Source organism: Mus caroli, unplaced genomic scaffold (assembly GCF_978045245.1).
Source record: "Mus caroli unplaced genomic scaffold, Mus_caroli_1 scaffold_9, whole genome shotgun sequence".
NCBI lineage: Eukaryota > Metazoa > Chordata > Mammalia > Rodentia > Muridae > Mus > Mus caroli.
The window spans coordinates 26,834,491-26,862,270 of record NW_028227264.1 but is presented as its reverse complement, the minus strand read 5'-3'; the positions used below and the strand labels follow the sequence as shown (position 1 = coordinate 26,862,270).

General features: G+C 40.4%; 1 protein-coding gene across 1 annotated transcript in view; it reads right to left on the bottom strand.

Moving 5' to 3' along the window:
- Window positions 1-7,374: 7,374 nt before the first annotated feature.
- Mtcl3 (MTCL family member 3) overlaps window positions 7,375-27,780 on the bottom strand; it is a 54,970-nt gene continuing 34,564 nt past the window's right edge. The window contains exons 5-7 of the mRNA XM_029482758.2: window positions 23,088-23,159; window positions 9,206-10,381; window positions 7,375-7,657 (exon numbers count right to left, since the gene is read on the bottom strand). Coding sequence (XP_029338618.1) covers window positions 7,547-7,657; window positions 9,206-10,381; window positions 23,088-23,159 — 1,359 coding nt within the window. The 3' untranslated portion in view covers window positions 7,375-7,546. The remainder of the gene's footprint in view (window positions 7,658-9,205; window positions 10,382-23,087; window positions 23,160-27,780) is intronic.

Below are 27,780 nucleotides of genomic sequence, written 5' to 3'. Positions count from 1 at the left end.
ATTCAACGTATAAAACATTGATGAGTGGCAACATCATCTCAGGTCACACTCGGGGAGGGGGGATTCGAGGAATAAGACAAATTCATGAATTACAAAAGCTACTGTGAGGAGTCAAAGAAATGGGGTCCACAGCACAACTCCTCAAGTCTCTTTTCTTGTAATTAAGTACAGCGTTCTACCCAGGGATTCAGTTTAGTGTTACAACCAGCCATAGCTCGCTCACACTGCTCGGAGGTTTATACTGAACTATTCGTGAAAACTAGGAATTTTGAACTTTTTCAATCAGTTCGTCCAGTGTGGACTCCCGCCCCCATCAAATGTGCTCCTATGTTTTCTGCATCCTAGAAAAGCAGAGCTGTAAGTGTGTGTTAAGAGAATAAAAATGACTTTGATGCATATGAGACTCCGACTGGGTAAAAGTTGGGATGGCTACACCAAGGACATTTTCTCTTAGGAGTTCCATACTTAGACTATTACATTTCAGCTAGTGCACTGTTTTCCTAGCACTGGATGTTTTTTTTGTTTTTGTTTTTGTTTTTTTTGTTTTTTTACCAAGAATCATGGGATGCTGGCTTCTTCTATTCTGAGGTCTGGTGACATGACAATAGATATTTTAGCCAAGTCTTACATAGGCACTTCGAGATGTAAGAAATAGTTCAAAGAAACACTTTTGAACTATCAAATTTTATTTTAAATTCTAGTCCAAATTCTGAGTAAAATAATAACGTACTTGAGAAATATATGTTATTTAAAATTACAAAAATACATCCCTTTGAGCTTTTCAAATTGGTGTTTAGCATCTAATTCTATTATTGACAGATTCATGACTTGTTGATGACCAAAGAATCAAAATAAGGAGGGCATTCTGCTAAGGGTGTCTATTTAGTATTTTGCCACTAGATGGCAAACCTGAGTCACTTCTCTTTGCTTGTAAATTCTGAGGCCCAGACTGGCCATTTAGGGAGTGATTTGGAGGAGCGGTGAATAGTCCTTAGTGTTCTAAAAATGTGGCTATCCCACAGGCAATAGCATTATGTTTCCAAAAGTTGTCTGCTACAACGGTAGTGATATAAGAAGCCAACTGATGGTTCTTCAGAGCCAGCACAGAAAAGGAAAGTCATCACCATATAGAAAAGACTAGAAGGAACAAGCTAGGAGCATAGAATAGCTTTCTGTTTCACTTATATGTCATGGGTGAGAAAGAGGAGCAAGGACTGGAAAGAAAGAAGCAGGGCTGGGGCCTAGATTCTGAGGCCATTATGTAGAGTGGGAAGATCTGTGGCATTGTTAGTGAGAAAGTCCTAGTGATGAGAGGCCTGAGGTCACACCTCAGAGTAATCAGAAACTTCTACAGCTGCCAGACTCATTCCCCAAGGTCAAGGCATAGTTCAGTATCTGATGAAGTCAGGAGGCACTTTGCATGCCTGTCAGCCTGTCTGTGTTTGAACCTTATAGTATAGCATAGTTCTTGATGCTTTCTGGACAGTTTGCACAATCATATCCCTAAAGCTTTGCTTTTTCTACTGCAGTTATTTGGAACCCACTGTGATAATTTGAATCTACCTACTTTCTAAAACTTCAGTAATTTCAAACAAGAAGCCCCAAGTCATGGGGCTTATACATAAACACTTCCAGATGTAAGAAATAGTCCAAAGAAACACCTTTGAACTATCAAATTTTATTTTAAATTCTAGCCAAAATTCTAGTAAAATAACAACATATTTGAGAAATGGACCTATTTTGGAACCAATTGCATCCCTTCTAAAGTTAGGGGATGATCAGAAATACGAGGAAGGTAATCAACTCCTTCCAACTCTGCCCTTTGCCTGCCTCACTGTGGCTTCTTCACCCAGATAAGAGTCCAAGGCTGTGAGAACAATGGGATGGCTCTCCAAGTGATAGCCCTAACCCCAGTAGGTGATACAACTCCAAAGGAAGGTGTTCAGATGCCTAGAGCTCACCTAAACTCCAGAATAAATTAGTTTCAGTACTACCTTGGAGATTCTATGTAACTGGTCTATTTTAAAGGCATTTGTTTTCTGTTCAAGAGTTAATAGGGAAGAGAGGCCCCTTGATCTTGCAAAATTTATATGCCTCAATAGGGGGGAACGCCAGGGCCAAGAAGTGGGAGTAGGTGGGTAGGGGAGTGGGGACTTTTGGGATAGCCTTGGAAATGCAAATGAAGAAAATACCTAATTAAAAAAATAAATTACAAAAAAAGAGTTAATAGTATAAATAAAATGTCAACGATATTTTTCAAAAACCAAAGCAAAACAATAGATAGTCATGAAAAAGAGAAACTACACCGAACTTAGTTTGGGGGTTGATATACAAAACACCATATGTGTGTGTGAGTCCCCCATGTCTATCTATCTATCTATCTATCTATCTATCTATCTATCTATCTATCTATCTTTCTTTCTTTCTTTCTTTCTTTCTTTCTATCTATCTATCTATCTATCTATCTATCTATCTATCTATCTATCTATCTATCTACTATCTATATATGCTCAAGCAGAGAGGGTATTGATGGAAACTTATTAGGTTACATAGCAGGAACCATTTGAGTCTATGGCTTCACAAAATTTCAGTATGGCCATCGTGAAAAAGAGCCACTCGTACCTCCTCCCCCTCCTAACTGTTGACACAAAAGCACTATGTAGATGCACATGGATGCTACTGCGTTCATTGAGGTGTATTCAGAACGTGAAGTATCCTTCCTGTGTTTCTCTCTGAAATCTTTCAAGTGTCATGAGAATACTGGGGTACATTATCATCAAACTATATATGAAACCATCTCATCTACTCCAAACCAGATTACAGATTCAAAACTGCTTATCTCCCTGTACCTTTCTTGCCTGTAAAGAGGGCTCGAACAGATATGGCTTTATGCATAGTGGTTTTGAACTGTACCAAATTCCATTATTTTAATAAACAGTTAACTTTCCTCACATTTTAATACTACCCTCTACCACTTCCTGTTTATTCCCACAATCAGTTAGAGCCTGATTCTACTAGGGGAGACTTACTCTAGGAGACTGTAGCTAAGACACTGCATAGAGTGTTGGAATTAAGGCTTACATTCCAAACTTCAGTGACAGACAATTAAATAGCCACATCCCAGTCTACCACATAAACTGCACATTCCTGGCTTGAACCAAAATTTCTTTGCTTAATGAGTTTCAGTCATCTTTATTTAAAAATAACCAAGCAGATTTCTGTTTTCCTTAAACCTATGCTAAATTCACCAAGACTCTAGTTTCTATGCCCAAGAAAGTGCCTTAGAAGGGAATTGTCTACAATAATTTTGGTTTAAAAAAATTATCTCCAGCATGTTATTTAGATAACCTAGCTTTGAAAGTGAGAATAGAAGCTTCCCTGTATCAACAACTGGGAGATTTCATGAGGCTGATCATTTAAAACCAGCAAAAATGAAATAACTGCACGCTGAAGAAAGTAACAAAAATAATGCCGAAATGAGGTCAGAGACACAGGCAGGGAAGTGTGTAGGGGTGGGGGAGCAAAGTGAGGTGCTCAGAGGAAGGGCATGCTGGTAACTCTCACAGGTCTTGGGCACCATCTTTTTAAACTTGTCTTCCCTACCCTAAATATTAGGTTCCTACAGAAGAACCTACATTAAAAGAACAAGATCAGAAAAAGTTACTTCACTGGTAGTTTGCTGAGACCACCTTCCTTTCACTAGCCTACTAGCCACTTCTCTGGACACAGGGACCTCTCACCACCTGACTCCAGTGAACTTATTACATGTCACAGCAGGTTGGCTGTGTGCTCTTGTGTGTGCCTGTGTACATGCTGAAGCACATTAGAAACCTGGATGGACAGTCGACAGAGCAGAGTTAGAAATGCCTTTCTCAGAATTCACTGGGAGAGTAAGTTTGCATCCATAAGTTCAGAGATTTGGTCAGAGTGAATCCAAAGAGCCCAGAGTATGGTAGCCAGGCCAGTCCCATTCAAACTGCTGTCCCTTTACCAGTATCTTAAGACGGTTCTATCTACGAAAGGCATGGCTTGGGATGTAAGAGTCACATAACATTCTTGTATTAAAATTCAGCCATATGAGTTCGTATCATGACTGCCAGATGAGATCTAAAGATAGTACTATTTGGCTATCCCAGAGAGCAAAGCTCACTGCTATGGTCCTTGCATTATCGCTGCAGACATTTCCAGTGCCTTTAAGAAAGCCTACGGATTTGTTGCTACAGCGTATAGATCAGTATGAGGGTTTGATTTAGTGTACACATCTATGCATCTGTAATGTGCCTACCTTGCATTTTGTCATCCTGGTTCTTTTTGCCATTGAATACGTGTTCCTTTTGTTTTCAATTATGTTAGTTTTGAGAAACTGGGGGAGTGGGAAGAATTTTTCTTTCTTCCTGAACTTTTAATTTTATTTTTATGTGTATTTATGTTTATGAGTGTTTGCCTGCATGTCTATATATGCATCACATGTCCATAGTGCTTACAGAGTCCAGAATCAGACACAGGGTTCCCGAGAACTGAGTTACAAACAGACAGTTATGAGAAGCCAATGAGAATGGGACCCAGATTTTCAGCAAGAGCACTGAGGACTTAAGGCCTTCTCTTCTGCCCCGTATTTTAAAAAATGGCAACAACACAGTAGAGAACTTGCCAGTCCTGTGCATCATGAAACATTCCCATATATTCCCAGAATCTCCATAGGTAGCTAAGAACCACTGCTTGGCTGGGGAAGTCTGTGGCTCCAAGTGTTATAGACATTTCGGGCAATTGTCAGTTTCAACCCTTAAACATATATGCTCACTTCCATTGAGTTTGTAACTTGGAAAAATATCAAAAATCTAGTAGACAGGTTTGAGTTTTTAAGGGGTGTGTGTGTGTGTTGTTGTTGTTGTTGCTGTTGTTGTTGTTACATGACTGGTTGGTTTTGAATCAGTCTCTAACTGTAACCCAAGCTGGCTTCAAACTTGCCGTGGTACCCTTCTTCACTTTCCCATCTGTTTTGAGTATAGACTTGTGCCACCAATTTGATCAAGTTCAGAATTTTCTCCCTTGTTTCCTCTTTTCTTCTGAAAGCCTACCTAATCCCTTAGTCTTTTGAATTTCAAGATTAAAAGCCAAATGTGGCTGGACATAAAGTTCTAAGGTAGAGCATTTGCCTGGCATATACAAGATCCTGGGTTCCATTACTAACATTGAAAAACCAAAGAGAAAACATCCAATCAAACAAAATCTATTTATTGACTGATTCCAAGTGCTGGTAACTATTCATTAGACAATACTTTTCCTTCCTGACCTCCAAAATAATTAAAATTCAATAAACAAAGTAAAAAAAAATCCCAAGCATAGAAAAGATAACGGACATTAAGAGCAGTTAAATTAAACTTTTCAACTGCTGTGAAACTTTCTAAATTTAAATGTGTGTGTATGTGTGTGTGTGTGTCTACTGCATGCATATGAGTGTGCAGGTACACACACTTATGAAGGTCAGAAGGGGATATTATGTGTATGGATGTGTAGTGTGTATGTTGTGCATACTATATATTGTGATTTGTATGTATAGTGTGTTGTGATGTTATGTGGTGTGTGTGTATGTGTGTATATACAGGTGCTATACATATGTGAGCATACACACACACACACACACAGTATGGGTATCTAGTGAAAGACAGAGAAGGATGTTGTTTGTGGTGTGTATATGCACATATGCAGGTACTGCATGCATGTGAATATGTAGGTACATGCATTTATGAAGGTCAAAAGGGGATGTTGTGTATATGTATGTATAGTGTGCATGTGTGGTATGTGTGTTATTTGGTATGTGTGTTATGTGCTGTGTGTATAGTAGGTGGTGTGTGTGTGTGTGTGCACATAGTATGTGGTGTGTTTGTATATGTGTTGTGTGTGTAGTAGGTGGTATGTGTGTGCACATAGTATGTGGTGTGTTTGTATATGTGGTGTGTGTGTAGCAGGTAGTGTATATATGCATGTAGTATATGCATGTGTTTGTGTGAGTGTGTATGTAATATATGGTATGTGTGTATACTGCATGCATATGCAATGTATACAAGCACAAGCACTTGTGTAGGCCAGAGGAAGATCTTGAATGTCCTCCTCTAATATGTTCCTCCTTCTGGCCTTGTTGCTGCATGCCCAGCCCCAATGCACAGCCACACACAACTCTTTGCATAGATCCTGGGGATTTGGACTCCAGTCCTCATGCTTGCATAGCAAGTCCTCTTACCTACTGAACCATTTCCCTGCAAAAACATTCCTAAATTTAATATTTAAAGAAAAAGTGGATCTGTAGGGAAATGAAATAAAACACTTTCCTGCAGATGAAATTCCTGGGATTCCCAAGGCCTACCTGCACATTTTTCAGCTGGCAAACTTTTCCACAGGATCTGTTTCTTGTTGTACAGATACATCATTTTATCACAGGTTTTTGTAAAGACTAATTCGTGAACTAAGAAGAATATGATTTTTCTTATTCTTTTTACTTGAGTTCTGGCTAGATAGCTTGGGCTGACCTCAAATTCACAGTCCACTTGTCTTACCTTCCCCAGTATTAGGATAAATCCATCTCAGCCCAGTGCTGGAATTCTGATGTACTCTGGGATTATGGTGGGTAAGTTAATAACAAGATGGGCAGAATAGAACCTTCCGTACACAGAGTCCAACCAGGAGGCTTTAGATATATACAAGACAGGGATGCTAGGGGTCACCAAAGTAAGTTTAGGTCTGCAGAGTGGTAGTTTATCATAGAAAAGAAAGGACTGCAAGCAACATGGTCAGTCAGTGATACATGGCTTCACATGTAATACAGAAGCGGGGATAGCTGGTTTAGTGAAAAGTGGGGAAAATTCAACAGGAGGGGACTATTTAGTTTCTTATTAAACCAAAAGGCCATTAGATTCATGCTTCCAAACACATCTCTGGAGACAGACCATGTCAGGGTTAGAACATCATTTACTTTCCAAGAGAGCTACATTTTCTCATTTCATATTTTCAACAGATACTTATTAGACACTGATGTTTTCCTTTTTGTCTAACATGAGTAACACCATGCTCACAAATCTACATAATTTATATCAGAGATAATTTATAAATCATCTACATTGACTTATACTTAATGCCTCTACAGGGATTTGAAAATGCAACCAGCTGAGATTTTCCAGGTGTAAAATAATACTCAATTCCTACAGAATAATTATGAGACTTAGTCCATTTTTCACAGTCAACCAGTCAACTATGACTCAAGAGTGCAAAACAAAGAAAGGTACAAAAGAAAGGCAGAGGAATATGAGCTACACAAAACTCTGATAACTCACTTTTCCTTACCTGAAACACTTTGGTCGCTGGGGTTTCCTAGTGAATTTGACAGTGTAAGGTGAGTTGTGTCTTTTTACAGAGATATGCAGTCTTCAGTGTTTTTTTGTTTACAGCATCAGCTACTACAGAAATGATACTTCTTTTATGTCTTGTCTTGAAGGGTGGACAAAATAAAAACAACTGAAAACACTACAACGGACAGCAAATGATGGAAAATTTACAGTACAAAAAACAGTGTAAAAAGGAAGACAAGTTTAAATATTGTTGTGTAAGACAGGGACGAGAATAAGACAAGGATGAGAATAAGCAGAATGATAGGCTGGAACATCTGGGGAGGCAAATGTGGGGACAGAGAGAAGAGCCAGTTAATAACCACTGTACACCTTCCCGACAAATCCAAACTCTGACTCAGCCTCAAACAAAGGCGCCCCCAGCCTACATCTGCAAATTCTCCAAGTACTTTGTTATAAACAGCTCTTTCTCTCACTGACATATATACACCCACCCAAGAGTCTAGCTGAAAACACATGCTTGCTATTCAAAAACCTGCAAACTGAAAACCAAAAACCAGGACTAAAACATACTAAATAGAAAAGGATAAAATTTAACCCTGTGAAATGCAATAGGTTCCATTATAATCCCTCCCCCTCTCCCTCTCCTCCCGGCTTCCCCCACCCCCCCACCCCCCCACCCCCCCACCCCCCCCACCCCCCCCCCCCCGCTGCTGCCAGCAAAGCATAGCAACATGCAAGATAAGCGACAGGGCTGTAAGTTCTCTAGCCATGGTCAGCAGCCAATTCCTCTAATGTCATGCTGCTGCACATAAACTGGGTTTTAAACATGGGAGTGGGGCGAACTCGAATGTGTTCAAAGCCATGCATGCTGTTGTACTTCTGTGGGTTCTCCGACGGATACAGGGCATCAGGCTGCTGCAAGGGACAGTACTGCCTCGTTTGGTCCATAAAGATCTTTTATGTGGTTAACTTGGACAAATGCATTGATCTTTCAGTGGCCACCATACCTGGCCAAAGCTGCTGAGTCCAATTCATCCGCTGTGCTTCTACAAGTCAGGAGGGAAATGCTGCTTTCCCCTGTGCTGGAATACTTATTAATCCTTTTTTCAATTAGTATTGCCTTAAAGCTATGCTAAAACTTCTCACTACGGATCTCCATTACTGAAACGATAGTATTTTAACTAGAAATGATCACCGTGTTGTCTCAACTTAGGTAAAGGGGTAGCTAGCATGTGTCTTATCCATAGGGCTCCGGGCACAAGAACATATCTCTTTATTAGCATCTTGTACATTTATCAGAAGTATCAATCAATCTTGTTTAATAAAAAAAAAATGTTTTTTAGACAGCCCTAGGGATCTGTTATCACAGCGACCCACCTGCTTTTACTTCTCTCAAGTGCCAGGATTAAATGTGTGCACCACTACCCTGACTTATTTTGTAATTTTTATGATCTTAAACTCAATTCGGACCTTCTCACAAACCTCAGATAAACACCTTAAGGTTCCTCCTATTCAGGACCTTTATGCTGGCCAACATGTTAGGGAAATGCTGAAAATATTGACCTTTTAAAATGTGTATTAAAAATCCATCAGTCATTATGCAAAATCTGATTGCATCCGTTTTAAATTTCCCCTTGAAATAGAACAGAAAGGAGTAAATGTTAACTATCAGTAGGGCTTCGAGAACCTCTGCCTGGTTGAACATGGTGTGAAAACACAGGTGCCTGGAGCCCAGCAAGGCCTTGAGATGGAACTTCCCTACAAAGGGATGTGGAAGTCGGGGTTGGAGATGCCCCACGAGGGACAGCAGCTCCGCGGGCCAGCCTCGCCATCGCCATGGCTCGCAAAAGTCAGAACTGTACCTGACTCACGGATATGGGCTCCTCCGCTCCTCGGTCATCCGCAGACTTGGGCACCTCCAGGCGGTCGATGAAGGTCTGTAACTCCTTGCGGAAGGCCTTCATCTGCGCGTTGATGCGGTAGAGCAGCTCGTGTTCCCGGATACGACTGCCGTCATCCTCCTCGTCCATCAGTCCGAACAGGTCCCCATTAGCCACGTAGATGCGTGCCTCTGTGATGATGGTGCTCGTGTCTGCGATGAGCCGATCGATGGTCTTGCCCAGGCGCTCGGCCTCGGAGCGGATGTCCTTCATCTGCTGCCGATCTGAGAAGCTCTTGGGCCAGGGCCCGGGTGTGGGGTAGAAGGAGCGGGTGGGTGTGAGGGAGCGGATGTTCCGCACCTCCTCTGAGTCGCTCTCACCACCAATTGGCCCTTCGCGCTTGCGATGGGGAGGCCGGGAGTCATCATCGCTTTCCTTCTTGCCCGCATCACTCTCAGCATCGCTGTCGCGAGGGCTGCCACGGATACCCAGGTGTGAGGCCAGGTCGTAGCGCTGCATGTTGGACATGAGCACGCGGTTCTCATACTGCAGCTGCATGACCTTGCCGCTCAGCTCATTGATCTGCAGGCGCGCTGCCTTCAGCTCCTCTTGCAGGGCCTCGGTCTTGGCACTGTCGTGGTGCCGCGAGCTGTCATGGCCGCTGGACTTGTACTTGTACTTGTTGAGCTCCGCAGTGATGCGTTTGTTCTGCTCCTCGAGGTCAGCCACGTTCCTCCGCAGCAGCTCCGTCTCGTCTTCCACAAGCTGCAGGTGCTGTCGCAGCTCCGATAAGGACTCGCTCTGCTCCCTCATGAGAGGGTTGGAAGAGCCATTGAAGTCTTCGCCCCGCAGGTCATCCAGTTCCGCCTTCAGGCCTCTGTTCTCCACCTCCAGTTCCACGATTTTCCTGCCCAGGATGTTGGCCTCTTCCTCCACCAGCCGCAGCCGCAGCTTGAGCTCGGCCTCCCTGGTGCTGGGAGGTCCCCCTGCTTCTCCTTTGGGTAAAGGACTGTCTAAATCCCCATAGAAGGATCTGTATTTCTGGAGTTCGTGTTCAAATCTGTCCTTTTCTTTATCAATCTTGGCCATTTTCTTTCTCATCAGGGCAGCTTCTTCCTTAACGAACTGTAGCTGGCACTTGAGATCCTCATTGTCGTCCTCATTAGGGGAAAAGTGGGAAAGGACAGGAGATCATTTCTATGCAAATAGAGAAAACAACCGAGAAAGGACATCCTCCAGCAAAACTACGTTATTTTCTTTGTAATTACATATATCACATAGATCTGTGGTTTTTTCCACATCACTTACAGTCTTTGCCCAATTAAAAATTAAGGTAGGGGGACTGGAGAGTTGGCTCAGCAGTTAAGAGCACGGACTGTTCCTCCAGAGGTTCTAAGTTCAATTCCCAGTAACTTCCAACCACGTGGTGGCTCACAACCATCTCCAATGGCATCCAATGCCCTCTTCTGGTGTGTATGCACACCAGCTACAGTATACTCATATGCATAAAATAAATAACTAAATAAATATATTTTTCTAAAAAAATAAGGTTGGATGTTCTGGAAACCAAAAGAAAGGAAGATAGAAAAGGTGAGAAAGCCTGACCACCACTATTCAGGGATTGTTGTGTTAATAGCTACCATTTCCTGGGCTTCTTACCAGTGTTGTTTTTACTCTGAATTCCCTGGTGAGGGTCCTCTCACACGTTCTTACTTCAACTAAACTGACATGTATTGAAAAAAAAAAACTGAAATCCTGTTTTAAAATCTCTCATAGTTCAATTACGTCTGTGGTAGTTTGAAAAATTGACCCATCGGCTCACAAGTCTGAACAGTTGGTCCCCAGGGATAGAACTATCTAGGAAGGATTAAGAGATGTTTCCTTGTTAGAAGGGGTGTGTCACTGGGACCCAGCCTTTAAGTTTCAAAAGACTCGGGGCATTACCAATGTACTCTCTCTACCTTCTGTTTGTGGATTGAGACATGAGCTTGCAGCTCTTCCCGATGCCATGCCATTGCACTGTCATGGTAAGTTCCGACCTCCTAAAACTGAAAGCTCAATTAAATGCTTTCATTGTAAGTTGCCCTGATCATGGTATTTTCTCACAAGAATAGAAAAGTAAGTAATACAATGTCCAGGAATATTTATTCCAAAGACCATTTTTCAAAGTACATTTGGGGTTCCTTATTTAGATATATGGATAGATTGGTCGGCAGGCAGATATAGATAGACAGACTAATGATAGATAGATAGATAGATAGATAGATAGATAGATAGATAGATAGACGGACAGATGGATAGTTTTTGCCATAGAGGGGATGGAATCTAAGGCTTGGCACATGCTCTACAAGCATTCTACCAACAAACAACATCCGAAATCTTTCTAAGATTAAAGTAAGCATCCCTTTTGAGGTGCATTCCAATAAAACAATACAGACAGTGGGACACTGCTAGAGAGGTTCAGAAAGCAATGATGAAAAGCTACAAGTCTCTTGTCTTCAGAGAAGAAAGGGTTGGAGAGCTGCTAGTAGTGGAGAGCTGAACACCATAATCCTTCTCTCTTTAGAGCCTCACTCCCTCAGAGCAACCGGATCTTTGACCCTTTACAGAAGGAAAGGTTCATCATGACAGAACACAGTTAACACACAGCAGAGCAGAGTCTGTAACCAGGCTGGTTTCAAAACTGGCAGTGTTTGAGCTGCTTCTAGAACAAAGGCACAAATGAGCAATCTAGGGCAGTGTGGTAAAGTTGAAGACCTAGGAGGCACCAACCCTTTATTCTCCTTGAGAAGCCTCTCAAGGAGAATAAACCTCTTGAGAGCATGGAGAAGAGCACAAGGAGAATAAACCTCTTGAGAGCATGGAGAAGAGCACAAAGAGTTGAGGTGAAACAAGTTTCACAGCAGAGAGAATGGAGGCTAAAAGGATCCATCACAGGCTTCCATGGGAGAATCCATTCCACAAGAGAAGACAAAAGCAGCCATGTAGAAAACTCTTGAGATCAAGGACACCTTACAATGTTTAAGACCACAGTGCTCAAAGATACAAATATAGCGTGAAGTTCTGAATCATGGGTATATTCTACTGATGATTTCAGGGACCAAAAGAACAAAGAGGAACAAATTCTGAGTGAAGAATACCATCTTAGGGTAGAGTTTATAATGCTTAGGTTATGGTTTATAATGCTGTCTTTGTGGGGCAGCATTGAATGGAGACTATATTAACATCTAGCAATAGGCTTGTGGTAGCTCAGGGCTGAGATCATGAACATTTATGCTCTTAGAACTGTAAAAAGCTTCTCTTTGATTGAAGAATTTAAGAACACAATGCTTTGTTATGATAGCTATTGTAACAGTAATGGAGGCAACCAAATATGAGAAGAAAAGAAGGGCGCAATGGGAGATGCTCAAAGGTTTGGCAGGTCATGAAGACCAACAATCAGAAAGCATGTCTGACTAGTCAGAATCAAATGTACTTTTACACAGGCTAAGTTCTATTGGAAAGTGTAATTAGATGAGCCTGGGTGGCTGGGTAGCATCACCTATGTGGTAGAAAACTTTATTTTCTATTACAAAAAAACTCTTTCTTATATTGACATATGGTGTGGTTTTAATATAATTAGCACCACAGTTGGTCATTGATACAAACCAGAGAATGGAGCAGAACAATTCTACACTTTGCTGTGTCAAGCAATCCAAAGATAGAAGCATGTCTGATTTGCATGCACATCAACTCTCCAACCCAAAGGAATAAAAACATATTTAAGACGTAGAAATATCCTTTATGTGACAAAGTTCTTTTAAAGGAGATGTAGTGAGAGGAGGTGGGCACAGGAATTCATTTGCTTATTAGAGGCTAAGTCTTCTCAAGATACAAACTGTGCTTATCTTATGCAAGTCTGAGAATTTAAGAACTCGTCATGCCAATGTGCTTTCTATATCTTATCTTATAACCTACTTATAGGCTGCGTTTAAAATGGGCCCTCAAAACAGTACTCATAGTTATTGGGAAGAAAGAAAGAAAGAAAGAAAGAAAGAAAGAAGAAAGAAGAAGAAAGAAAGAAGGAAGGAAAGAAAGAAAGAAAGAAAGAAAGAAAGAAAGAAGAAAGAAGAAGAAAGAAAGAAGGAAGGAAAGAAAGAAAGAAAGAAAGAAAGAAAGAGAGAAAGAAAGAAAGAAGGGAAGAAAGAAAGAGAGAAAGAAAGAAAGAGAAAAGGAAAAAAGCAAAAAATGATGTTCTGTCCAAAGTAATTATTTGGACAATATTGGTAAAATATTTGCTCCACTGTTCTACATAAAAGGGGGGCAAGAAAACTCAAAATTCTCTGAGGTGTGAAATAAATTGTGATTTCTGATCATGTCAAAGACTTATTTATTGGGAAAAAAAGGAATAAAATGTATGTATAAAAGATGTATGAGGCAGAGGCAGGCGGATTTCTGAGTTCGAGGCCAGCCTGGTCTACAAAGTGAGTGCCAGGACAGCCAGGGCTACACAGAGAAACCCTGTCTCGAAAAACCAAAAAAAAAAAAAAAAAGATGTATGAGGTAGGAAACATTAAATGGCTCATGCTAGAAGCTAATTTGCATTCAATTATATATACATAAACACTTACTTATTTAAGGGCTCAGTATTTCTCAACTAAGCTTTGATGTATATGGAAGAGGAGTCTCTGAAAGAATGAGTACCTTATCAAAAGTTGTGTAGAGAGCATATAGCAATGATTTCAATATAGGTGATTGTACTGGCTAGTTTTGTGAGTCAACTTGACACAGCTGGAGTTATCACAGAGAAAGGAGCTTCAGTTGAGGAAATGCCTCCATGAGATCCAACTGTAAGGCATTTTCTCAATTAGTGATCAAGGGGGAAAGGCCCCTTGTGGGTGGGACCATCGCTGGGCTGGTATTCTTGGTTCTATAAGAGAGCAGGCTGAGCAAGCCAGGGGAGGCAAGCCAGTAAAGAACATCCCTCCATGGCCTGTGCACCAGCTCCTGCTTCCTGACCTGCTTGAGTTCCAGTCCTGACTTCCTTGGTGATGGACAGCAGTATGGAAGTGTAAGCCTAATAAACCCTTTCCTCCCCAACTTGCTTCTTGGTCATAATGTTTGTGCAGGAATAGAAACCCTGACTAAAACAGTGATCATATTCAAAATATTAAATATTCCATTTAATTTACTTCTCAGTAAAAAGAGTCAGCCTGCTTCTGGGGGAAGGTACATGGAATAAATCAAAGAACATAAAGTAGATTTACAAAATGACATATAAAACTTATAAAGATCATATTAGGTTAGGTCAAATGACATTGCCATGACTATAAATTCAAATAAAAAAACTATGCTGACAATTTCTACTTAACCCAGAAAAGAAAATACTGTCATTTGAATGTCTATGCTGAACATGCCCAGTGTTGACCACAGATCAAAATTTTTGACCAAGGTCAAATAGGATATTTTTGTTTACAAGATGCCCTAAATAGGACAGATCAATTCATAGCAAGAATTATAATAGAATATAATTATAATACAATACAACATCTGGATCAATAGTCCTCAACCTTGACTTCAAAACTAAGTCATTTTATAATTGTATAGAAATGTAATATGTTTTAAACTAGCAGCTTCCATCCAAGGAATTCCCATCCAATCTCCTTGAGCAGGCTTTAAAAATGTGATAGTACAATCACATTTTTTTAAAAAAATCGTTATGCTGGAAATTACAGCAGAGACTACATTACCACAGCACTACACTTACATTTTCCTCAGGAAGTTAATGTCCAGAAATCAAAACATAGTGAGCCAGGAGGCCTACTGATTTTTGTAAGGTGGTTGTCCTGAGAAGGGATCTAAGTTATAAAGTCATTGGCAGGTGGTTCCCACATGCCTCTGGAGGATTCAGTCTAATCAATCAGAAACAAGGGAAGGGATTCCTGAGCTGAATCCACTTGAACAAAAAAAGTGTGATATATAAAAAAGGAAGGTTTAAAAGATAATTACTGGTTAAGGTTGGCCCATGGTTTTAGGATGGGAAGCGAATGGCATCTTCTCATCGCTGAAAACAGGAAAGATTCTTGGGGAATGATCCACAGCAGAGTATTTAGAGTCTGTCTCTGTCTCTGTCTCTGTCTCTGTCTCTGTCTCTGTCTCTGTCTCTGTCTCTGTCTCTGTCTCTCTTCCCACAGATTCCCAGCCTCTCTCCCCCTTTCTGACATTTTCTGTGTTCCCCCTTCTCTGCTTCAAAGCTCCGCTCCAGTCTGTCTGCCTCTATCCCATTTCTCCCCTTCTCCCAAATAAAACTCCTTTGAGCCAGGTCTGTTGCATAGTGTGATTTCTCAGGGGCACAACTTGGCAAGGGCCCTCCAGGCACCCAGCAATCACACCATTATATTTTATAACACTCATCTCTCCAGTTCTTCTTCTCACCTGCCCCTCCCCTCTATGCAAAGTTTGTTTTTTTTCTTTCATGTCACATATTTGTGCAATTAAGTTAAATCAATGTTCCACATGTGAGAGAATTATGCAATACTAATAGACTAGGAGTTAGACCCCCTGGTAGGCAGATAGGGAGAGGAACACTGCTAAGAAATAAGAGTGGCAAATTTCCAAAGCATCCTGCTTCTTCCACTCCATCCCGACTTGAGACTAAAGCCTGAAAGCTTAAATATCCTCTTGGCCTTTGTCTCTTCCTGGAGCCCCATACTGAAGAGCTCAAAAGGTTCAGAGCCATTCTGTCTCCAACCTGAGCTGATCCTGAGCTACAGCTCTCCATACCCAAATACTGCCACGAGAGACCTAGTCTCCCAGGAGTACTGACACACATGTGAGCACAGGCAAGACCACTATTTCTGCTCCAAGGGACTCACCTGGAGCTATCAGGACACAGGAACCAAGGAGCAGACTGGAACAGGATTCTCTGGTTTCCATCTATGCCCAGAGCAGATCCTGTGCTACAGCTTTCTATACACAAATACCACAGGGAGAGAGTTGGTCTCCCAGGAGTGCTGGCACACTTGTGAGCACAGGTAAGACCATCACTTCTGCTCAAATTTCTGGCCCAAAAGTGACCTGCCTAGAGCCATCTGGACACAAGAACAAAGGAAAAGCCAGAGACAGGATCCATCCAGTTACCATCTGCACTCCAGAGCTGACCCCGTACCACAGTTCTCCATACCCAAATTCCTCCCACAGAGATCTGGTTTCCCAAGAGTAAGGACACACAGGCTTGCAGGAGAGACAAGTCACATTTGGAGACAGTAAGGCCACTTACTACTATAGACATCCAGATGTTGAGAGGCAAGAGCAAGAACATAAGCAACAGAAACCAAGGCTACTTGGCATCATCAGAATCCAATTCCCCCAACACAGAGAGCCCTGGATACACCAACACACCAGAAAAGCAAAACTCTGATTTAAAAATCACATCTCATGATGAAGACTTTGAGAAGGACATAAAGAACTCCCTTAAAGCAATACAGGAGAGTACAGGTAAAACAGATAGAAGTTCTTAAAAAAGAAAGACATCTGTCCCTTAAAGAAATACTGGAAAACACAAGTAAATAGGTGAAGGAATTGAAGAAAAGCATCCAGGATCTAAAAATGGAAATAGAAAAAAATAAAGAAATCACAAACTGAGACAATTCTGGAGATGGAAAACCTAGGAAAGAGATCAGGAGTCATGGATGCAAGCATCACCAACAGAACACAAGAATTAGAAGAGAGAATCTCAGGTGCAGACAATACCATAGAAAACATTGACACAGCAGTCAAAGAAAATGACAAAAGCAAAAAGCTCCTAACCCCAAACATCCAGGAAATCCAGGACACAATGAGAAAACCAAACCTAAGGATAATAGATATAAAAGATAAAGAAGATTATCAGCTTAAACGGCCAGTCAATATCCTCAACAAAATTATAGAAGAAAAGTTCCGTAACCTAAAGAAAAATATGCCCACAAACATGCAAGAATCCTATAGAACTCCAAACAGATTGGATCAGAAAAGAAATTCCTCCTGTCACATAATAGTCAAAACACCAAATGCACAAAACAAAACAAAACAAACAAACAAACAAAAGAATATTAAATGCAGTAAAGGAAAAAGGTCAAGTAACATATAAAGAAAGACCAATCAGAATTACACCAGACTTCTCACCAGAGACTATGAAAGCTAGAAGATCCTGGGCAGATGTCATACAGAACCTAAAAGAATACAAATGCCAGCCCAGGCTACAATACACAGCAAAACTCTCAATTAGCATAGATGGAGAAGCCAGATAGTCCATGACAAAACCAAATTTACACAATATCTTTCCACAAATCCAGCCATACAAAGGATAATAGATGGAAAACTCCAACACAAGGAGGGAAACTACACACTAGAAAAAGACAAGAAAATAATTTTCTTTCAACAAACCCAAAAAAGCCACAAAACCATAATTCCACTTCTAACATCAAATATAACAGGAAGCAACAAACGCTATTCCTTAATATCTCTTAACATCAATGGACTCAAGTCCCTAATAAAAAGACATAGAATAACAGACTGGACAGATAAACAGGACCCAGCATTTTGCTGCATACAGGAAACACACTTCGGTGGCAAAGACAGACATTACCTCAGAGTAAAGGGCTGGAAAATAAATTTTCCAAGCAAATGGTCCCAAGAAACAAGCTGAAGTAATCGACTTTCAACCTAAAGTTATCCAAAAAAGATAAGGAAAGACACTTCAAACTCATCAAAGGAAAAAAATCTACCAAGAACTCTCAATTCTGAACATCTATGCTCCAAATGAAAGGGCACTCACATTCATAAAAGAAACTTTACTACAGCTCAAATCACACATTGTACCTCACACAATAATAGTGGAGAGACTTCAACACCCTACTCTCATCAATGGACAGATGATGGAAACAAAAACTAAACAGACACAGTGAAATTGAGAGAAGTTATGAAACAAATGGATTTAACAGATATCTATAGAACATTTTCACCCTAAAACAAAAGAATATACCTTCTTCTTAGCACCTAAGGGTACTGACTATATAACTGGTCATAAAACAGGACTCAGCAGATACAAGAAGATTGAAATAATCTCATGCATCCTTTCAGATCACCACAGACTAAGGCTGGTTTTCAGTACAACAAAAAGAACAGAAAACCCACATACACATAAAAGCTGAACAATCCTCTACTCAATGATAACTTGGCCAAGGTAGAAATAAATAACTTAATTAAAGACTTTTTAGAATTTAATGAAAATGATAGCACAACATACCCAAACTTAGGGGACACAGTGAAAACAGTGATATGAGGAAAACTCATAGCTCTGAGTGCCTCCACAAAGAAACAGGAGAGAGCATACATTAGCAGTTTAACAACATAACTGAAAGCTCTAGAACAAAAAGAAGCAAATTCACCCAAGAGGAGTAAACTGCAGGAAATAATCAAACTCAGGGCTAAAATCAACCAAGTAGAATGAAAAAGATCTATACAAAGAATCAACAAAACCAGGAAATGTTTTTTTTTTTTTGAGAAAATTAACAAGATAGATAAACCCTTATTCAGACTAACCAGAGGGCACAGAGACAGTATCCAAATTATCAAAATCAGAAATGAAAAGAGAGTTATAATAACAGAAACTGAGGGAATTTTTAAAAAATCACCAGATCCTACTACAAAAGCCTATACTCAACAAAACTGGAAAATCTGGATGAAATGGACAATTTTCTAGACATATACCAAATACCAAAATTAAATCAGGATCAGATTCACCATCTAAACAGTCCCATAACCCCTAAAAAAATAGAAGCAGTCATCAAAAGTCTCCCAACCAAAAAAAGCCCAGGACCAGATTGGTTTAGTACAGAATTCTATCAGACCTTCAAAGAAGACCTAATACTAAAACTTTTCAAACTATTCCACAAAATAGAAACAGAAGGAACACTACCCAATTCTTTCAATGAAGCCACTATTATGCTGATAGCAAAACCACACAAAGAACCAACAAAGAAATAGAACTTCAGACCAATTTCCCCTGTGACTATCAATGCAAAAATACTAAACAAAATTCTTGCAAATAGAATCCAAAAACATAGCAAAACAATCATGCACCATGATCAGGTAGGCTTCATCCCAGTGACTAAAGAATGGTTCAATATTCAGAAATCCTTCAACATAATACACTACATAAACCATCTCAAAGAAAACAGAACACATGATCATTTTATTAGATGCTGAAAAAGCATTTGACAAAATTCAACATCCCTTTGTGTTAAAAGTTTTGGGAAGATATGGAATTCCGGTCCCATACCTAAACACAATAAAAGCAATATACAGCAAACCAGTAGCCAACATCAAACTAAATGGAGAGAAACTTGAAGCAATCTCACTAAAATCAGGGACTAGACCAGGCTGTCTACTCTCTTCCTAAATATTCAATATAGTACTCAAAGTCCTAGCTAAGGCACTTAGACAACAAATGGAGGTCAAAGGGATACAAAGGAATGAAAGGAAGAAGTCAAAATATCACTATTTGTAGATGATATAATAGTATACTTAAATTCCCCCCAAAATTCAACTAGAGAACTCCTAAAACTGATAAACAATTTCAGCAAAGTGGCAGAGTATAAAATTAACTTCATCAAATCAGTAGTCTTTCTATATTTAAAGGATAAATGGGCTGTAAAGAAATTAGGGAAAGTACATTCTTCACAATAGTCACAAACAATATAAAATATCTTGGTGTGACTCTAACCAAACAAATGAAAGGTCTGTACAACCAGAACGTCAAGTCTCTGAAGAAACAGAAGACCTCAGAAGGAAATATCCCCATGCTGGTGGATTGGCAGGATTAATATGTTAAAAATGGTCATCTTGCCAAAAGCAATCTACAGATTTAAGACAATCCCTATGAAAATTTCAACTCAATTCTTAACAGAGTTAGAATGAACAATTCTCAAATTCATTTGGGATAACAAAAAAAAAAAAACAAAAACAAAAAACGAAAAAACAAAAACAGAATAGCAAAAACTATTTTCAACAATAAAAGAACTTCTGGAGGAATCACTATCCCTGACCTCAAGCTGAACTACAGAGCAATAGTGATAAAAACTGCAAGATATTGGTAAGAGACAGGCAGGTAGATCAATGGAATGGAATTGAAGACCCAGAAATGAACTCACACACCTATGGTCACTTGATCTTTAACAAAAAAGCTAGAACCATCCAGAAGAAAAAAAGATAACATTTTCAACAAATGGGGCTGGTTCAACTGGTGGTCAACATGTAGAAGAATGCAAATTAATTCATTCTTATCTCCTTGTACAAGCCCAAGTCCCACTGGATAAAGGACCTCTATATAAAACCAGATACAATGAATCTAACAGAAGAGAAAGTGGGGAAGAGCCTTGAACAAATGGGCACAGGGGAAAATTTCCTGAACAGAACACCAATGGCTTATGCTCTAAGATCAAGAATCTACAAACGGGACTAATAAAATTGCAAAGCTTCTGTAAGGCAAAGGACACTGTCAATAGGACAAAATGGCAACCAACATGTTGGGAAAAGGTCTTTAGTAATCCTACAACCTATAGAGGGCTAATATCCAAATATACAAAGAACTTAAGAAGTTAGACTCCAGAGATCCAAATAACTCTATTAAAAATGCAGAACAGAGCTAAACAGAGAATTCTCAACTGAGGAAACATGAATGGTGGAGAAGCACCTAAAGAAATGTTCCACATTTTTAGTCATCAGGGAAATGCAAATCAAAATGACCCTGAGATTCCACCTTATACCAATCAGAATAGGTAAGATCAAAAACTCAGGTGACAGCAGATGCTGGCAAGGATGTGGAGAAAGTGGAACACTCCTCCATTGCAAACTCCTACAACCACTCTGGAAGTCAGTCTGGTGGTTCCTCAGAAAATTGGACATAGTACTACCTGAGGACCCAGCTATACCACTCCTGGGCATATACCCAGAAGATGCTCCAACATGTAATAAGGACACATGCTCCACCATGTTTATAGCTGCCTTATTTATAATAGCCAGAAGCTGGAAATAACCCAGATGGAACTTGAAAACAAGATCCTACATGAGGTAACCCAGTCACAAAAGAACACATATGGTATGCACTCACTGATAAGTGGATATTTGTCCAAATGGAATTACCCAAGATTCAATTCACAGACCACGTGAAGCTCAAGAAGTAAGACTAAAGTGTGGATGCTTCAATCCTTCTTAAAAGGGGGGACAAAATACTCTCAGGAGGAAATATGCAGAGAAAGTGTGGAGCAGAGACTGAAGGAAAGGCCTTCCAGAGACTGTCCCCCTGGGGATTCATCCCATATACAGTCCTCAAACCCAGATGCTATTGGGGATGCTGGGAAGTGTTTGACAATTGGAGCCTGATATGGCTGGCTCCTGAGATGCTCTGCCATAGCCTGACAAAGTACAAATGGGGACGCCCACAACCAGCCATTGGACTGAGTGCTGTGTCTCTGATGGAGGAGTTGGAAAAGGGACTGAAAGAGCTGAGGGAGGTTGCAGCCCCTTCGGGGGAGAAACAGTGTTAACTGGTCAGAATCCTGATAGCTCCTGGGGACTATACTACCAACCAAAGAGTATACATGGAGGGACCCATGGCTCCAGCCGCATAGGTGGCATAGGATGGCCTTGCTGGACATTAGTGGGAGGAGAGGTCCTTGGGTCTGAGGGGGCTTGGTACCCCAGTGCAGAGGAATACCAAGGTTTGAAGGCAGAGTTGGGGGGAGGACCCTCATAGAAGCAGAGGGAGAGAGCATGGGATGGGGGTTTCGGGAGGGGAGACCTGGAAAGCACATAACATTTGAAATGCAAATAAAGAAAATATCCAATAAAAAATATCCAGTAAAAGTTCCTGGCCAAATCAGGACATATGTGAGCCAATCAACAGCCCTAAATCTGGGGAGAAAATTTCTTCAAAGGCTTTTAAACCTGCCTCAAGAAGAAAGGGCTTTTAGCTCTCCACCCCAACCCCTGTGCTTTGCAGGGGGTTTTGTCTCTGGGCATCTGCTGCATACTGCTATTCTGTCCCTTCCCCTTCAACTGCTGGTTTTCTTCAGTGCTTGGGTTTCTCCACTGCCTCCTGATGTACTTTAGTTTTGTCTGCCGTTTAATTGTCCAACTGACAGAGAGTATGAATCTGGTTGAGAGCCCTAGACTGCATCAAAACTAGTTTATCCATCACACCCTTGTTCCAATGTTCCTGAGATCAAGTTGTTTATTTTTTGTTTGTTTGTTTGTTTTTTGAGACAGGGTTTCTCTGCATAGCTCTGGCTTTCCTGGAACTCACTTTGTAGACCAGGCTGGCCTCGAACTCAGAAATCCACTTGCCTCTGCCTCCGGAGTGCTGGGATTAAAGGTGTGCGCCACCACACCCGGCTACATTGTTTATTTTTTTAAGCTTATTTGTAGTGCTTTCTTTCCTTCCTTTTGTCTCCCCAGTCACTGGTACAAAGAATGGCATTATCAGCTGGGGGCTTTCTCACCTGCTACCCCTTCCTGCAACATCCTTTTCTTTATTCTGAAGATGCTATAGGAACAGTCATTCCATTGACTTCATTAATTATGAGAGAATGAGATTAGCACTCATAGAAAGCACAATGTGTTGCTATGGGCTCACAGTGAAACAGATCATGATAGGCACGCTAGTTTATAAGGAACTATTCTGAACATATTTTACCACCCAAGTCTACAGCGACATAATTGAGATGCACGATTGGTATGCTTCACATAAGCCTATCTAGCCATTATGTCTATTCATAAATGTAGCTTGCTAACATGTGCATTTGGACATGCTCCATGCATGCTTTAAATGTTTATTTTGACATACCTCTGTGGGTGTCTGCTGAGCCTTTTTTTCAGATTTTGGCAAATCTTTACTTCCTCTTCTTTTTAAGGATAACTGAAACAAAGCAAGAACATGATGAGTTTGTTAAATGATAGTTTTTAATACTATCTGTTTTTAAGTACCCTAACCTCATATAAAACCACGACAAATAAATGAGTCCCCAAAAGAAGTAAAAATTCCCAAGACAGAGTCAGATACAATTGCACTAGAAACAAGATATAAATCACAGTAAATTGTCCCTAACAATTAGCCATGTTCTTTAAAATTCAGAAAAACAACTTGGACAAAATACAGATCGGTGACTCAACTTGCTACAGAGCTCACAAGTAGGCAAGTGAGGCAAGTGTCCTGTTAGCATTCTTCATCGACAAGCAAAAGAAAAGAGGAGATTAAATTAATATTTCCTTTGTTGGTTAGGTTGCCACAACTCTCCAAGACACGTCCAGTGGACTCATGTAGAATTTATATATTTTCGTCCTTTCACCACATATCCCTTCAAACAAATACCCATGGCATGCAGTGGGAAGTGGGAAGGAAGAAGTCAGATGGGAGTTCTCTATTTCATTGAGCAGGTGTCCTGGGAACCTCTAGGAAGCTTGGGTCACCACGTAAAGGCTTCCCTAATTGATGGGCTAGTTGGGACAGTAATTCACAGAATATTACCCTGTCATGGACGAGCACTTTATAGCCATTGATGCTCACCTCCAATTCTTAAATTTATTTAAAGTTTATTTTGATGTTAAAGGATCTATAATTTTCAGAATGTATTTTTAAGAAAATAATTTTTAAGGATCCAACTAACAAGGATACAATTATGAAATTCTAATTTCATAAAAGCTATTAACTTATAAACTATGAAAGATAATTAAGGTATACAAGTTAGTGATCAGTCACTTGTAAACGACCAAATTATTTAATATGCCTCAGAACTATGTTTTCAGTCATGCTAAGTACAAATGTAATTTATTTATAGAGATAAGCTTAGAGGGAGAGACCAATTTAACTCTCAGTATGTTGTTTTCTATATATGTTGCTAGATTTTACCCTAAAGCAAGGAATTCAAAACAAATTTAAAGTAAACTTAAAGTTTGTTTTGTCAAAAATAAGATTCAAAATAAAGTATATATTTAAAAAATAGTTATGAAGAGTTGATTGTTTGTGTAAACTGGGTTCATTTACATATGCTGGCATGGCAGGATTCCTGTAGGCCCAAGCTCTTTTCCTTGGGTGGAACAATCCCACCAGAGTAAGGTAAATGTTAGCCTCATTACAGAATACGGATATATGGAAAGAATACATGCCAGAAATCTGCTGCTTCTGCCCATGGGCCTGGGCTGCTCCTGCTGTGTAGGCCAGATCCAAAAAACCTTGCTGTGAACAGGAAAATCTTATACTTAAGCCTCCTACCTGATGAGTATGGGGCCCTCAACATAGCTCAATTGGACAAATCGTTTATCCTGGCTTTTAATTTTTCCTCTTAGTCAAAGCTAATTCCAGGGTTCATACCCTAACCATTCCTTGACTAAAGGAAGCTTCCAGATACACTGTCTTGAAATTCACAGCTTTGGAATGTTATTCATAATATAAAATCAGTATCTTTGGAACTTTGCTAGACAATCCTATAAAAAATGAGACAATAGTATTCTATTACTCTTTTAAATTGTCAGTTAGATGCTGACTTTAACTGACTTATTTTACAAAGCTTCAAGGGTCTTGCTCCTTATGCAGGAGTCTGATGTAAGCAGACAGCTTACAGGAACTTATTCTTCTACAGGACTCTGGTGCATGGTCCAGCCATGGTACAGTTGGATTTCACGTTTTGTTAACTTTATGTTTCATCTTATATTGACTAGTTATGCTACTTTGTTTCTTTGTCCTCAAAAAGTTGTATACTTTTACCTCCTGACTTATCTTCTGGGTCTTTGTCAAGTTTTATCATGGCCTCTTAGATAGATTCCTTCTGAGGCACTCTTAATTGCTTAATTGTCAGCTTGAAGCAGTTAGAGAGATTGGCACCCCAAACTCCTGAAAGTAGTGCAGGTGACTAAGAAACCATGAATCATCCAACTTCTCTGTGTTCTTGCCACTCTAGGTATTGTTTTCAGGACTCGGAATTAAAACGGTTGGACTGAATTCTTATTTGATTAATTAACCTGTCTAGACAGCTTTCAGAAAAGTTCTTAGAGAAATCTCAGATCAGCTTAACATCCACCAGGGTCAGCTAGATTCCTTTCTTGCTGCAGTATTTCAAAAGAAAAGGAGACTAGATCTGAATATTAATAATGATGGCATTTGTGCCCTCCTCCATGACCAGTGCTTCTTCTACACTAATACTCATACCTGGTTTGAGATGAGGACCTACACACAGGGAACATAAAAATTCCAATCACAAGCCTCTTCTAAGGAAGGGGTTCCTGCTCCTCCCACCCTAGAGTCCTCCCTTTGTTTACTTCTTTCCTCCTTGTTCTCTTTTAAATGTTTTACTTACTGAACATCACCATTTAACCAAACCAAATGTATAATGTCTCCCAATGTCTCTCACCCCCCAAACAGCTTAATTTGTTTTATTTGTTCTCTGATAACATCTGCAAAAGAACTTTTCAGGCACTGTGGAGAAACTCTGGCTGCAGGAGACCTTCAACTTTCATCCCACGCCAGATATAGTTCTTTAGAATAGTCCAGTACTTTACTCTTCTTTCTGTATTTTGATGTTCTCTAGTTTCTGCTAGCTCGATGTGATACAGCAGTCCAGCAGCAGGACTAGTCTGAGTCAGCTCCACGCCCACTACCTCTGAGTCACCCTAACCCTTCCCACCCCTGCTCCTCCGATTGTTCTCACTTTCCTGGAAAATCTCTGCTTTACTCTGCAACCATATCGCTTGCTTACAGATTATTATTCAAAAGTGTCTCCAGAAATGAAGGGTGGCAATCACGTGGTCCATCACAGCCAATCAAGTTAAGACTTCTTTCCTGCTAACTAACCAGAGGACTCCTCTCTTCAACAGCACTGAACTAGTCCCCTCCAACAGTGACACTCCTCAGCAGGAAACAATTTAAGAGCCTATGCCCCCATTTTTCTGCATCTCCAGTTTTCTGTCTCCTTAGATTATGAAATGATTGTTTCCTGCTGAAAGACCAGATCTTCCAGCATCATTTGAGGCCAGGCAACGTAACTCCAGAGAAGAGAACCATAAGAGAAATTACCATGGTTCAGTAATTTCCACCCATATAAATGGTTGCAACCATCTTTCTCCTCAGACTTCCTTTACCACCTTCATAGGATGAGATATTTCTCAACGCCCAGGTGGATGAAACTGCCTCTTCACGTTGTCTACCAAGGAAGTTGATCCTGCCTATATAAGGTCAGAGACCTCTTTTCCAGACTTCCATCTCTTTTTTTTATTAGATATTTTCTTTATTTACATTTCAAATGCTATCTCCAAAGTTCCCTATACCCTCCCCTCGTCCTGCTCCCCTACCCACCCACTCCCATTTCTTAGCCCTGGCGTTCCCTGTATTGGGGCATATAAAGGGTGCAATACCAAGGGGCCTCTCTCTTCCCAATCATGTCCGACTAGGCCATCTTTGGCTACATATGCAGCTAGAGATATGAGCTCTGGGGGTGCTGGTTTGTTCATATTGTTGTTCCATCCATAGGATAGCAGACCCCTTCAGCCCCTTGGGTGCTTTCTCTAGTTCCTCCATTGGGGGCCCTGTGTTCCATTCTATAGATGACTGTGAGCATCCACTTCTATATTTGTCAGGCACTGGCATAGCCTTATACGAGACAGTTATATCAGGGTCCCTTCAGCAAAATCTTGCTGGCATATGCCATAGTGTCTGGAAGCCTTCCATCTCTTTTAAGCCACCTCAGGAATCCTCTTAGAATTGGAAGCTCTGGTTTCTGAGTCAGCTGTTGGCAAGAAACAGTGCAAAGAATACCAAGAATATAGGGGGCTGAATTAGACAATCTAAAATGCCGCCTGTGCCACAGTCCTAATTAAACCAATGTAATCCCCATTCTTTGAACAGTTCCCAATTTGCTCACCATGGCCTGTTAACAATGCCACAAAAGCACTGATGAGTGGCCCCTGGCTTGTGCATTAATTCATGACAATGCTGAAGTGTACTTCAACTAATTGCTTTGAAGATATTGAACCAAGAACTTAGCAAAATCGATAAACAAATGTTTTCTCAAGTTCAGTTTACTAAAACAGCACCACTAATGTCACCAGAAACAGTTAGAATATCAACTTCTTGAGACCCTTCCTAGGTCCAGTGAGTCAGAAACATTGAAGCTGATCCACAACTTAGTAAAATCCTTAAGTTCTCATAATTTTTTTCTTGTGACAGAGCTGAAACTCTATTGTCCAAGCTAGCCAAAACTAGCAACCCCTTGCTTCATCTTCATGAGTGACAGGATTACAGATGGGAGCAGCACACTTAGCCTTAGCCTCTGATTCTGATGTTAAATCTGTCTTGTTCTAAAGTTAATACTTGCTTGCCAGTAAAATTGCCTAAGCTTAATTGGGTTCCAGGATTCTCATGGTAGAAGGGAAGATCTGGTTCCTGTACATGGCCACAAATGATAAATGATATCATAATGATAAAACCTGTATGCATATCCCTACATACAACTACCACCCTACCCCCAATCAATACATGTGAAAAAAAA